The 15,416-nt window shown below is 39.8% G+C and overlaps 1 protein-coding gene across 4 annotated transcripts in view; it reads right to left on the reverse strand.

The window, feature by feature from the left end:
• camsap2a (calmodulin regulated spectrin-associated protein family, member 2a) overlaps positions 1-15,416 on the reverse strand; it is a 45,114-nt gene that overhangs the window by 15,604 nt on the left and 14,094 nt on the right. For 2 of the 4 annotated variants that reach the window (XM_085433180.1, XM_085433179.1), the window contains exons 3-6: positions 11,710-11,871; positions 7,837-7,920; positions 1,774-1,806; positions 773-914 (exon numbers count right to left, since the gene is read on the reverse strand). In XM_085433180.1, the coding sequence (XP_085289306.1) occupies positions 773-914; positions 1,774-1,806; positions 7,837-7,920; positions 11,710-11,871 (421 nt within the window). The remainder of the gene's footprint in view (positions 1-772; positions 915-1,773; positions 1,807-7,836; positions 7,921-11,709; positions 11,872-15,416) is intronic. The other 2 variants (XM_085433183.1, XM_085433181.1) reach the window with 1 other exon arrangement.

Genomic DNA, 15,416 nt, shown 5'->3' on the forward strand with positions numbered 1-15,416 from the left:
GTGTCACTGTGACGGAGTACGAATTTGATGATTGAAGTCGGTCTGGTTATAATGCAGACATCAGTGTTTTCCTTTTTACTGTGCTGACAGTAATATTTAAGATCTGTGATGGAGCGCGTTCAGAACAATGCTGTGTCTCTTTTTTAGGAACTGCTGAGGCATTTAAAGCGTAAAGTTTTGAGAACGTCTGCCTGACCAATCAAAACACTCCACAGTAGGCATCAACTGGTGGTTGGACGTAAGGTAATTACATCACATTGCTGATGAAGTGTGTGTAATAGCTGACCAAACACACACAAACACACCCCCACACTACATACATCCACAGTCATTTATCCAAGCTGAAACAATCACAGGAACAAAAGATCAATCAGGAAACACTGTTCATTTAAACATGGTAAACAGCGTTCCCTGATTGATTTTTGTTCCCCTCATTGTTGTCTGTGCGTTTGCATATTTGTCCTGATATTAACTCGGCTCTTTGGCAACACAATGTGATTATCTTGAGTCTATTTTGATGTTTGATCTATTGAATAAACCATTAGCTCTTTCCCTCATAAAGACAACATTTGACGACCTCCCCCTGTACTCTCAATTATGAATTTTGACACCTCAATATGTACCAATAAGATGCATTTTGGGTTTAGTTGTTTGGTCAAATAAGCAATTAACTGCTGGTAGATACATTACTGTCATGTTGTACTTTATTATCAAGCCTCCTTTAACTGCAAATTCCACTGACCCACCCACGCTCCTCATGCTTGTTTCTTACCATCCAGTGGCAGCAGCTGAGGACAGTAAAAGTGCAGCAGTGCACCCAGGGCTGAGCCATCTGTGCTGTCTTTTAGCAGGTTGTCCACTGGGGGGATCCAAGGAACTGGCTGGGTCGAGGCCTGCTCCTTCCTGTAGCGAGCCTGCAGAATGTAAAGTACTATAAACCCAGGCCCTTGAGCAAAATTACCAAGCCTACACCTACAGCAGGTATTAAGCCAAATTCCTCCTGCTGTTTCTTACCGTTTCACTAATGACAGCAGCAAAATTAGGGAAGTACAATGGAGCTTTAAAGCAGCAACAAGCGCTGCAAGGCCTCATTGAATTCACTCATGTATTAAAGTAAGTGAACGGCTCTGGAGCCTTGTTGGAACTGAAAGGGAAAAAGAACTGGCACGAGAATGAAGAGAGCTGCATGACTGAAGTAAGTATCACTGATTATTATTCCAGATGTCATGACGTGACCTTAATTATTTTCTCCTTGTATTACAATGAGCTCTTGTTTATGTGGACCATCTTCATCTTCGTACGGATTGAGGAAGGAAAAACATTGAAATATTGCCATTTCCTTATCAATTTGATATGTATAGTAACTGTGGGAGCTTCTAGATTTCTAAAAGCCAATAATAATCAGTGATTTCCCAGGATTTTATAGTTGAAGCTTCCAGTTAGCAATACAAGGAAGCACGTTAGAGACACAAATAATGGCTATATTGACTTTTGTAAACTCAGGCTCATATACAGAACATGGTTAATGATGGACACTCAGATATTAACTGTCATTTACAGCCTACTTTGTCTGCTTTAAATTAAGAAAAGCAATAATCACATGCATACAGCACTTGTAAATCAAAACAGGAGAAGAGAGAAAATATCTGGTTTATATCACAGTGACTGAGTGATTCACACATGAAAAAACGATGGCGATCGGACAGAAAGAGCAATGAAAGACAGTCACTCTGGACACAGATGAAAGAGCAGCGCACTGATTAGTTCACTTACAGGCACAAGCTTCATGTACCACTTGGTTGGAGACTGCAGATGCACAGCAAAGGGAAAAGACAAAAAACAGCAACAAAGAAATACCTGTTAGTCAGATTAGTTAGTAATGGGATTAGTATTACAAGCAAAGACATGACAAACCTGCACTTTTTTCAAAGTGTACAAAAAGACTGTATACAGCAGGCTGTTACTGATTACACATATATTACGGTTGCTTTGGGTTACAGAGTTACCGTGTACTTTCCTCACATCAGCTTGGAGGCTCATTCTTTAAAGATACATGGAAACACTACACCACGACTATTTTCCACCAGCTGACAGTTGATGTGTTAAACCTCAAATGGAACTTTAGACTTAAGCATCAAATTCCCCTAAAAAAAGATCACATTGCATCCTGAAACATTTAACTGAAATTTTAATTGCTCACTTTTACCTCACGTTACCTCAGTGGAAAAAAATGTATTACTGTAACCAAACTGTCAGCTATCCAGTGTCACTGTAAGCTGATTCCAAAAAGGAGAGGATTGCCTCAGTTAACAGCTAATTCCCACGCTACGGAGAAGCATCAAAGACCTAAAATGTAAGTGCCACTCAAGAGGTCTGCGAGCCCTCGACTTCAAAGGCACGCAGTGACTCGTGAGAAGATACAGCTGCTTTGTTCTGAAACCCTCAAAAGTAAATATTAATGTCAGCCAGAGGAAAAATAAATATTAAAGACAGCAAAGAGGATGAAAGGATCAATAGTAGCTTTCGAAGATTCTTCTGATTTTATTGGTGCCACAGCTCTCTGAATGATAATTTGATTTGGCTTCTAACCTTCAATAATTCTACTTCCCCCTAAGCTCACTGAACCGGAACGATTCTCGACCTCAATAAAAGTATCATAAACCCTGCAGTCACATCACCTCTCCAGGCTGAGTGACATCAACAAAAACAACAACAGCAACAAAAAGCTGTACCCAATCCATAACCTCACAGAGTCAGTGCAGGCCAGCAGGCCAACTTCAACATTTGGCTGTCAGTTGGGGAACACAGCAAACACAGAGATCAGGATTTGATCACTTCTCAGGCTCTCATCAACATTCTGTCTCTTTTGGAAAAATTTACTCACAAATCACAAATGTTTGAACTTTTATTTTCTCATTTTAACCCAAGTGTAAGGTTGTGTTTATGAAGAACAAACACAATGACATTTTGCAGCAAGGTAACCAAAACTACTCCAAACCCTGCTGTCCCAGTTTGAGAACAAGACACAGGAAATGGATGCTGTCTGTATCTAATGATGATTTAACCTCCTAGGACCTGGCGTCCACATATGTGGACATCACAATTTGGGTTATTTAGACCAAAATACTCAATTTTGCTCTACAAGGGCCTGATATCCACTTACGAGGACATTATACTGCTACTGTTCTATCGAAATTTTAAACGAATATCGTCATATGGCTCTGATTTTTCATAAAAACAAAAATAAGGTAAAAAAAAATCTGGTAATTCTTTGTTTTTACATTCATTGGGCCCCAATCAGCTCAAATATCAAAGAGAAATTAAAAATGCATAACATTAAATAGTTCGGATCTTAGGCGGTTAAGGCTGGTTAGAGAGTAAAATCTCCACCAATCAAACCCCTGGGGAGAGGTACAGTAATGCCCTCTTTTATCATCTTACAGCAAAGCACACACATGCAAGCACCCTTTATTTCTGTATTTAAACACACACACACCCCACCCAAATTCACCCCAGTCATTCCCCTACTCTCTCTCTCTGTGTTACTAGCAAAGTTCATCCTCTCATACAGAGGATGATGTCCGGTTGAGCTGCAGCTCAGCTTTGGCAACTTTAAAGGATTAGTCCTTCCTTCTCTGTCCGGACGTGCCTTTGCAGCTCCCTCCTCTTATTCTCCACCCACCATCACCTCTGAACATAATGCAGTAGGTTGAAATAAAAACACCGTTGCCCTGGTGAGCGTCAGTCTGTGTCTCTCTATGCCTGACTGAGACAGAGGCTGTGTGCGTGACTCACACTGCAGTAATACTGCAAAGACTAAAGGGGGGGAAGTATTTGGAGGTGGGGAGTGATGGAGAGAATAGATGAATGTGCTAGACATAGACACCCAAAAAAAATAGTAGCTATAAATTTTGCATGTAATTGTATTTTTTTCCCTTTTGCTCTTCTGGGTGTTTGTAACTCTTACTTAAAAATAAAAAATAATAAAGAAGTAAACAAACAAACACAAAAAACCCAAACACTTTTTTAGGCTGAAGGCTGCAAGTGAGAAATACATAGTGCTAAAATGCTCTAACTTTGTGAGTCTTTGACAATCAAAGACACATGTTTGTATAGATAAAAGAAAAAAGAGGATGAAGAGAGCTTCATACATGGCTTCATCTGCATTTCATGAAATACTAAGAGGCAGAAAGAAATGGCTGGAATGACAAAGTGAGCTTAAACCTATTCCATCAAGTCTCCTGCTGGCTCAAATTTCACATCTACTACAATGCAGTTCAATTCAATTCAATTAGTTTTATTTATAAAACTGAATCACAACAACACCAAGACATTTTATATTGTAAGGTGAAGACCGTACAATAATAGAGAGAAAACCCAAACAACCAAATCACTTGGTGACAGTGAGAATGAAAAACTGCCCTTTAACAGGAAGAAACCTCGGGCAGAACCAGGCTCAGAGAGGAGCAGCCATCTGCTCTTACTGGTTGGGCCTGATGTGGGGAAGACAGGACATAAGACATGCTATGGAAGAGAGCCAAAGATTAACAATAACTAACAATTAAACACAGAGATGTGTATAACTTTATAGAGAGTGAAAAACAGGAGGGGAAGAAGAACCACAGCCTATTGTGGCACAACTAACAGATGATTCAGGGCCACCTGATCCAGCCCTAAATATATGCTTGTTGTAAGCATAATCCTAAAAGAATCAAAGGTGTCTGACTCCAGAATCCAAACTGGGAGGGCCTTCCTCCCATTCTAATTTTAAATACCCTAGGAACAACAAGTAAGCCAGCACTCTGACAGCAAGTGACTTTGGGCACTATGAGAGATTATGGGAGAAATATGCTCTCTGATACAAGTCCATCAGTACGCTTGCTGCAGTTTCCAGTATTTATCTTTCTCATATCCATATAATAAGTGAAACTTTAACCATAGAAAAACTCTTTTTAAGAAGTTAAATGCAAACATAATGACTGATAAATGTGGACTTCAATTCATCCAAAGGTGTAAAACGGCAGCATCCAATGACTGTGACTTTCTGCGGTGGTTGGACAATGTCATAAGCAGCCATAAGCAAACACAAACACACAACAATCCGCCAAAGCCACCCAGAGGTGACAAATGATGTTACCAAAAAGCCAGCTCTCCAGCTCGGGGGCCAAACATGTGATGACACTCACATTGACAGAGCAAGTTAAAGCTCTTCCGCTTTAAAAAGGGCTTTTCTTATATAATAAGCATGACAAAAATCCGATGATGAAATGATGATGTGATGGCAATTTTTCCTTCAACTTCACCAATTAAAGTGTGTGTCATCCTGTGTGTTTGTGGGGGGCTAGCTGAGGCATGCAGTGCTGTGTCTGCATACTGACTGGTCAGATCAGGATCAAACACTGTGGAAGTTTTCCCGAGCCCTGGGACTGGGACAGAAAATGCACACACACACTAAAACACATTGGACAGGGTTACAATTTTTACCCTTAGGTGAACTTTCTCACTCTCTAAACATCTCTAGGAAAAAGCATCACTGACAGTGTTAGTGCATGGAGTTTTTGCCTGATTTAACTCGGGTAGAAAGGCAGTTTGAAAAACCTGGAAGGCCAGAGGAGCAAGGGTCAAGAAAGGTTATTGGGTGGGATGATAGAGAGAGTCTGGAGAGGGAGGAATGGAGTAACTAAAAAGAAAGAAAAGAACAAACTGCTGATAAATGTCAGCTGAAGTTTATTAATTTTTTTATGGTTATTAAGGATGAGTTAACTTTCAGGGGTCAGCGGTACCCTCCACATCATTAAAAAACTCACAGCAGGGTGACTTCATAGTAAAAAAAGTAAAAATAATGAATGATCTGGAGTCGAGAAACAGGCGCACAGTATGAAGGATAAGGATAAAGGTGAATACACAGATGACATCATGCATCTCCTCCTCCTCTCCCCCCTCCTCTGTTATCATTCTGCTTTGTCAGGTTGACAGAAAGTGGCTGCCATACCAACTTTGCCCCTTGCTGCTGCACCATAATACTAAATGTAGCTTGACTGTTAGCACACAATGAAGTCATAACAACAGTAAATCCACACGCACAGATGTTTCATCTGAAAAATATATCAGGATTTTATTGCTATTGTTATATGAGTTTCCACAATAATAAAGTCATAAATGACAAAGATGTGATTCCGGAAGTCGGGAGCATTTGCTGCGCCCCCTGCTATTACTGGAGCCCAACTTATTCCTCCTTCTCAAATAACCTCTGTGACAAAGAAAGCAAGGCAAAAGGGACAAATATAAGATTTAGGGCAGACTGGAATGTAGGCCATTTCTTTTTGTGCATACTTGATTCGTACAGATGCTTCATAGGAAAACCCCCGGTTGCTTTAAATCTGATAATACTGTGGCGGTTAACTGAATTAGCCCGAAATGCTAGTAATGCTTGATAAAACAATAGATAAGCAACATCATTACCACAAACTCTTACATCCATATTAACACTATTATATATAATGGACAGACAGTCCTTATGAAGACCCACATCATTTGTGTATCATTTAAAATACAAAGATAAAGGTGACAAAATTAATATTACCTATTGACATATTATATCATAACGTAACATGGCATGCCATCAACTATATGACACCAGTATAAATAAAACTTCAGATATTTGTTTATCTCTGGCTCTCTTGTCCTGTCACCCTCCCCTCACCACCCCTCCCTGAGCCTGATTCTGTTGGAGGGTTCTTCCTGTTAAAAGGGAGTTTTTCCTTCCCACTGTCGCCAAAGTGCTTGCTCATAGGCGGTTGTCTGATTATTGGGGTTTTCTCTCTACTACTCATTACTTGAAGTGACTGTTCTTGTGATTTGGAGCTATACACATAAAATTTAATTGAATTAATGAAATAATTTACATTTCCATATATATATTTAATAGTATTGATGACTAAACAGCACACAAGGTGATGCATATCAGTGGCAAAATGCAGTCAATAAAGCCTATTCTGTCTCACATTATTTGTTAAATAGTACATCACATATGTTATTTACTCCCAGTACTAAGTAGTCCTGTTGTAGGTATACTGTATCTGTGAACATATGGACTGGTATAGACCTGCTTAAGAGATTTATGAGGTATTTGAATTTAAAGAAGGACTTTATGAGATTTCAGTTAATTCATTTCCACCCATGAGAGGCATTACTCAGTGAATCACTAAATTATTTACTGCAAATGCAGTGTCAAACTACAGAATCCAGCATGGATTACTTAAATACAATAAACAGACACACACACAGGCCACACCAGCCTGTCTCATTGCATTCTAAATTACTGCTGATAGTAGAGTCGGTTATATAACTGGTTTGGACTGTGGGCTGGACCATGAACTTGGGTCACCCCTGATTACCTCATTAGACTGCAGAGGGCTGATGTTCTGGTTAAGACAAAGATGAAGTGATTGAAGCATGCAGAGTTGTCAGAGCAGATAAACTCATTATGGTGTTGAAGAAGTAACCTGGTCTTATCTCTTCCTCTCTCTGTGTGATTTAATTAAGACAGATTGAGCGTAATCTAAAGCTCAGACATCTGTGAGTCAGATTTTCTTTGATGGCATCAGGATTTTAACAGCTTAACTTCTGTCCAGGAAGCTGTTCACAGACATAAAGTGACATAGAGGTCTGGGACAAATATCTGTCAGTCAAAAGGCGAATGTGGCAATAATTCTATTAAGCAGAGCCAAGAGTTTTACTTTGCTTCTGTTTACTGTCCAACAAACATTTGTGTTTTTATGCCTAGTTTGTGAAGGACTAAAGATGAGAAATTGAAGGGGAAAAAAAATCACCTACCCGAGGACTCCCAGCAGGCTCGGTGCCCTGCGTTTCCTTCTTCCTTTGCTCCTGCACCACAATCTCTTTCAGGTATTCATTTACCTGAAAGAGAGAGCACAAACAAGTTTAAAATGACCCGAGCCACAAAAGCATCAAGAAGCGTATGACTCAAATTGCTCTCTTAGAAAGTGTAATAGCCAAATTAGTTTTGTTATTTTAAGTTAGTCTCCATATAGAGCAGGGCGATATGGCCAAAAATATTTATCACGATATATATTTGAAAATTTGCGATAACGATATAACCGACGATATAATTGATGCGAGACAAAATACAACTCCACAACATTACTAGCGCAAAAAGACAACCTTCCATTTATTTTCACTTAAACAAGAAGCTGGTTTTTATGTACATTAAAGCTTTATAAAAATGTAACAGTGCAAATGCAAATTCCTTGCTGAAAGTTTAACCAAAAGGCATTTCCAGTAGAAATGGGCTGACATATCCTGAGCATAACCATGTATAATATCCACTGAAGTTAAAAAGAGGTGCTTTGCAACATTAAACTGCAGTGTGCAGTACGCATTTTTCGGACCATAAGGTGCACAGGATTATAAGGCACATTAAGCGAAACAAAGCAGTCAGATAAATCAAACTTGATTAAACTCATTCTTCTTGCTTCCTCCACTTCTGTACCATTGATTCATTAATGTTGAATTCTCTGGCAGCTGCTCTATTCCCATGTTGCAGTATATTAATGACTAACCTCGTATTGTGGATGGATTATCTCAGTTGTTCTCCTGACTGAAGTTTGGTCCGTTTACAGCATCCTGCCATGCGATTGCATTTGTCTCTAACCATGAAGAACCTTAACCTTAACTTTTATAAGTGGAAAAGTGTTAGTGTTCGTCCTCCAGCTTCACTGTTTATGTTATGCTAATATAGCTGTGTCGCTAGCGATCACGTAGCACATCATTATATACCAGCTAGCCCAACTTCAGTAACCCTACAAACGTCACTGCTGTTTAGTTTCCTGTCTTCATTTATGTTGGAAGTGATAGCAGAGCTGTACGTTTGATTTTTTTCAGAAATCTCTCAGTCAGAACATGCAATATCATGCTTAGGTAACTAGCAAAACTAGCGAGCTAACTTCCGCTAGCTTCCTGCTAACTTCTAACTCCGTTAAATGTAATAACTTTTGTTTTCATGGATGCCTGGAAGTTAAACTTTATAGTTACACCTGGTAAAGCAGCAATGCTGATCGTTTTATTAAAGATGAAAGAATTTAGACAGTTTTTAACGCTCAGTGATGCTGCAGTGTTGTTTGACCTGAAGCATACGGAGTTTAGGACCCAGATTACTCCCAGATTTAAGAGCATCTTAGTCCGACAAATACGACAATAACGACGGCCGCTTGCATGTTCTGCAATAAATTGTGCTTTGTCGTGTATCTGACGGACAAACACCAAATAAGTTCCACATCACTGAAGTTGCACCATTTTTACAAACCAATTCTGGTTCATCTGTTTCACTCAACAATCGGCCATGTGCGTATGAAAACAAAGGCACTGCGCATGCGCGTTTTACTCCCATTCTATCGCGATATTTCATTTTCCTATCGTTGCCTAACATTATACCGGTATTACCGTGAACGGTATAATATGGCCCAGCCCTATCTCCATAGTTTATTTTCAAATTGGTAACCTTAATACTGAAATTTTAGTTTCCACATTATTGTCCTGCCAGTAATTAAAGTAACATATATAAAATATTCAAAAACAGTGACACCATGGTCATCTTTTTATTTCTTATTAAGAGCTGATTCAAAGGAAAAAGCAGTCCTGGTCCATTTTTGTGACTTTGTTCTGATTTCTACCAATGACTGTAGAAAACAGTCATTTCTACAGTCATTGATTTCTACAGTAAACCACAACACCAGTCTGTGGATTATACACATTTTACATTAAATTTACTTTATTAACAATGCATTTAAGTGGAGCTGAATTGATTTTATTTAAATCTAGCATCTAGCATGAGTTAAAAATGAGAAATCAGTAAAACACAAGTGGAACCCAACAGAGAGCCATATGTCAGATCAGTGGGACACCAAGACCACACCTCCTGTTTGCTGTTGTGAGTGTGTGCATGTGCGTGTATAGCTGAAAGCTGACAGCAGCTCCTTGTCTCTATTAGAGGAATGCAAACAGACTGTTGTAGATTCTGTAGTACTGTATGGAGGAGCAGCCATATGTGTCTGCAGATGATGACCACAACCACTTACACGCTTAGAAAGTCTGATTTGCTGTGATAGTATAAGTAACACTTTTGTAGGGCATGTTTCATAGGTCATATATAGCCTGATGTAACATGGTTTAAGCCTATATATTAAATGTGAGTTTGCGGATATAAGAATGTTTTGTGCCTGAACCAACACACAGACTGAACACTGACTTATCTCCTGCAGATGTGACTGTAAAAAAATGTGTTTATTGTGACACAATAGAGCTAAATTTAGTGAATTTTCTATAGGTATCAGGATAATAAACAATAACAGGATAATAACAAATAACAAACACATTTTGCTTTTCCAACATCAGCTCTACAAATTCTGTTTATTTCTTCATTTCTATTTGTCTTTTTTGAGTTAATACATTATATGTAGTACACAGTATGACAATGTCTAAGGCAGAAGAAAAAAAAAAGGGGGGGGGATAGAGTACAAAATAGACATGCATAATGTATCGCTAACTGCCTCACCTGTAAGGAAGAACAAACATACAACACCTGGAACACAAAAATTAGAAAATTCAAAAGTACATAAATCAGAAATCTTCTTGTGGGGTGTGTTTGTCTTTGTCATAAGCTACAACAACCCCTCCCAGGAGAACTGGGCCAGCCGCAGCCTCCAAGAGTACTGAAGACTCGAGGCCACACATCTCAGCAATATCTGCCTGCCCATCCTAGCAGGAGAAGTGGGAGGCCATAAATAGAATACCCACGGCCAAGGGGTGGGAGTCTCAAAGGACCAGAGACGATGGGCAGCTCACCCCGCTAGAGGCTGCCCTAGAGGCTGTGAGCTAAGATCAGGGTCCCAGGGCTCCAGGGGCCACACCAGAACATCCAGCCACGCGCCCCAGAACCAACAAGTACCCCCAGCGGGGGGTAGCAGCGCCCAGCGAGGAGCGGTGGGTAGGTGAAGTCTTAGGGTTCACCTGCAGACTGAGTCACAACAGTGTGCAGGTATTTTTTTCTCATTTGTAGTGAATCTACCTGTATGCATCATATGGCAGAACCTCAGGGCATGAAGGCAACATGGTGTATCTAGATCAGATTTCATGGTATTTAGGTCAGTGTTTTCGCTGGACTTCACTGTGCAATGTGAATTTCAGAGGTCAAGCTTCATGAAACCGACGTTGGTGAAACGCCCCTGTGTGAGACTTTTGAAAGAGCTCCTTAAAAAGACATTGAACACAATGAAAGGGGACACTTATGAAATGGCAAAATCTCAAAGGGCATTACTTTTGATCAGTCCTTGATGTTACAAAATATTATTTGCTCTTTAGAAAAAAGATTTTTATAGAGGTTCGCCTGTGAGGAGGACAAATTGACCTGTGCTGCACAGCTGAGAGATGACTGATGAGAAACGTTGTTTTGATGTCAGAATGACCTATGCTTCTGCAGGTTTGGATTTCTTGTGACAAAACAAAATGTTTAATCATACGTCGACTCATGGGATGGCTTACAGAAAGCAATACAACAACACCTGTAATCTTAAGACACTAGTCTTGTGGCCCAAACACTTTTTTTGCCAGGTACAAAATACCAGGCACAAACACAGTCATTTCTATCTCTCTATAACATGTCTTAAGAAAACATTGTGTACCATAACTGACCTTGTTGATCCAGGTGGTCACTGCATCCTCAGTGTCATAAGGTGTTTCCACCTCAGGGTAGCAGGATGGATATTGGCAAATGCAGGCCATCACCTTCTCCACGCTCACAGCCTCCACTGTGTATGCCATCATCAGAGTGTCAATCATTGCCAGATGGGCGCTCTGAAAGGGAAAACAGTAACACGATTAAAGGCTGAAAATTAAAATCTCCCAGCTAGCTCACTGTAGTAAAAGAAAAGCAGTCCATCTTGTTTCTTTGCCATAAAATAACAAAACAGTCCTTGTATTATTTGATCATATGCTTTAAGTAGCGAGCAAAGGGAATGAAAAAGCCGTCATTAGTTTCTTCAGTACTGTACAACTGAAACTTTTTCTGAGGTTAAATTTTCCCATGTGGCTGTTGCCCTGGAAACAAATGTGTCCAAGACCCAGTTTGCTCACAGTGGCTGCTGGGCTGTGATGGGCCTGAAGAAAACTTCTTCCTGACAACACTACTGGCATCCGTTCTCTGTTGATTGGCTCATGGTTATTGCTGAAAGCAGGGTGTGTGCTTTTAATTAGATAAAGCCATGTTTGGTGACAGCTTGTGTTATCAGACTGTTATCTTGTGAAGAAAAAACCCACCATACTCTGTACTCTATCGCTTGGCTGCATTTTGGCATATCTACTTTTTCGCTTATTCGGCTCCGTTTTATAACAAAAACAAATATGAATTATAAAAGAAACAATGACTATAACAAGGTGTTAAGTAGCAGCCTGTTCTATTTGGAAACATGCAAATATACACAATAATGTAACGTGCAATGTTAATGTTAAGAGTGGGTTTCAAGTAGTTCTCTTATACATCATCTTGACATCATCTCATCTGCTGACTCTTAGCATTTCCGCTCAGCCACCTCCAGCTCAGCCTCCCCTCTTTTTCTTAGTGGTACTGTCTCCAAGCATCATAGCAGGGCTCACTACCTTCTTGTAAACTTTCCCTTTCACTCTTGTTGCTATCCTTCTGTCACAAATCACCCCTGACACTTGTCTCCATCCACTTCATCCACTTCAGCCATAAACTGTTCAGACTGCTTCCATCAGGAAGGAGGTTCTGCAGCATCCGGTCCCGTACCAGCAGACTGAGAGACAGCTTTTTCCATCAGGCCATCAGACTGCTGAACACGTCATAGACACCTCAGCTTCACTACTGGAACTTCAACATTATGCACTCCACACTGTATATAAATGCCACTTGTTTTGCACATATTCAACTCTGTATATTTTATATATTTTATTATTATTATTATTATTATTATTATTATTATTATTATTATTATTATTATTTTATTTTATTTTTTTACTATTTAATTTGTAAAAATGTGTATACACACACACACACACACACACACACACACACACACGTAGGAAAATATTTAGTATACACATCCAGAAATGCATACACTATTATATATTGTACATATATTTATTAGTTTCAGGTTGGCCATTCTTGTATTTTGCTCGTTTGTGTTGTTGTGTTTGCACATCTCTGTTGCTTGTGGGGCTCGCACACAAGAATTTCACTCGCATGTACTGTGCCAGTGTGCCTGCACATGTGATGTGACAATAAAAAGTGATTTGATTTGATTTGATTTGACTTCAGCCTGTCTGCACTCTTTTCTTTTCCTCTCAGGGCACCATCCTTTGCTCTCAGCGGTTGACCCCAGGTATTTAAACTCCTCTACCTTCACTACCCCTGCTCCTTACAGCTTCCTTGTTACACTGGCTCCTTCTCATCACAAACAAATAGGGGCTATGTAACCTGATGTAATCCCACTCCCAACTTGAATCCATTTGTCACTGCTACTGCACACCTCACCACTGCCTTACTGTCCTCATACAGTATCATAATTCCTATCTTCCTAATTCCTATCATATGCTTTCTCTAGATCCACAAAGACGCAGTGCCACTCCTTCAGATCTGCTCACTATCCTTTTCCATCAACACTCTCAAAGCAACCCTCACATCTACCGCTGCTCACTGATCGGTAGTTCACTTCTTAATCTAGCTTCAACAAATTTTTCCCACAGCTTCATGTTATGGCTCATTGACTTTATCCCTCTGTTGTTACCAAACATCAACTAGTTCTTGAAAACATGTACCAGTACACTTCTTCTTTATCCCTCAGCCATCCTCTCACTTCCCAAGATTTTGTTAAGCAAAAAAATCTGCTGCCCGCACATCTGCATACCTCCACGGGTATGTCATCTGGACCAACTGTGTTTCCACTCTTCATCCTCTTCACAGCTGCTCTCACTTCCTCCTTACTAATCCTCTGGACTTCCCGAGTCACCAACTTTCCCCAATCCATCCTCCTCTCTCTCATTTTCTTCATTCACAAGCTCCTCAAAATACTTCCTCCGTCTTCTAAACACACGCTCTATATTCATTAGCAGACTTCACCTGCTGCACATCCTTTCAAGCCTGAGCTCTCTGCATAGCCAGACTGCACAACAGAAAGTATTTACAATAATTTGAGACTATACTTGAGAACTACAATAGCTAAAGCCTTTGCTTACTACAATGTTTTGTTTTTATGATGTTAGCAAACATCTGCATCAATGACCAGTCTGTTTTCTTTCATCATGACTAAAAAATATTAATTTGATTGGTTCTTCTATATTTTTATGTCCACTTTTCTAGTTTCTTTTTGAACCAGAAGCCAGAAAAAATGCATAATTTGTAGTAGAGCAGGGCGATATGACCAAAAATATTTATCACGACATTTGAAAATTTGCGATAACGATATAACTGACAAAACACTTTACAACTCCACAACTTTGTTAGTGCTGTTTTTTATGTGCATTAAAGTTATGTAAAAATTTAACAGTGCAAATGCAAATTCCTCGCTGACAGTTTAACCAAAAGGCATTTCCAGTGGAAATTGGCCGACATATCCTCAGCATAACTTAAAAAGAGGTTATACATACACAATACGGTAATATTATGTTGACGCACAGTACGTATCACTCCGCGAGGCTCCTGCCTACGATAGCCGTAATGCTCCGACAATCCATCAAGCGGTGCGGGTTCGTAGCTTAGCAAAGTCGTACTAAAACATTTGACAGATTTTCGAGCGCCGTGTACCACATAAAATTGTTTCGAGGTCAGTAAACGTTTTTCAAAAAACACGGTAATAACGACGGCCCGCTAGCATGCTCTACCAAAAATAGTGCTTTGTTGTGTATCTGACGGACGAAAGCTAAACCAGTTCCACACCATTGAAGTTGCAGCATTTTTACAAACCAATTCTGGTTCATCTGTTTCATTCAACGATCCGCTTTCGCCCTTCTCATTCTCCGTCGCCGCCATGCTTTTTCCGTCATGTGCGTATGAAAACAAAGGCACTGCGCATGCGCGTTTTACCCATATTCTATCGTGATATTTCCTTTTCTTATCGTTGCCCAGCATTATACCGGTATTACCGTGAAAGGTATGATATGGCCCAGCCCTAATTTGTATGATGACATTACTTCTCAAGGACAAAGCAAGGGAATCCTATTCTCTCACGTTTGCAAACTGAGCATATTTTATTGTATCTTTGCATGCACAGAAATGATATGATCTATGATCTTCTATGATTTTCTACTTTGCAAATGACATTTTTTCTTCAGTTCCTGCCTTTAAATCACTCAGTTAGTGAGTGATACCACGTGTGTCCTCCACA

The sequence above is a fragment of the Copadichromis virginalis genome, linkage group LG15, assembly GCF_057382275.1.
Source record: "Copadichromis virginalis isolate Kocher_CV1m ecotype Utaka linkage group LG15, C_Virginalis_male_GT1.1, whole genome shotgun sequence".
Classification (NCBI taxonomy): domain Eukaryota; kingdom Metazoa; phylum Chordata; class Actinopteri; order Cichliformes; family Cichlidae; genus Copadichromis; species Copadichromis virginalis.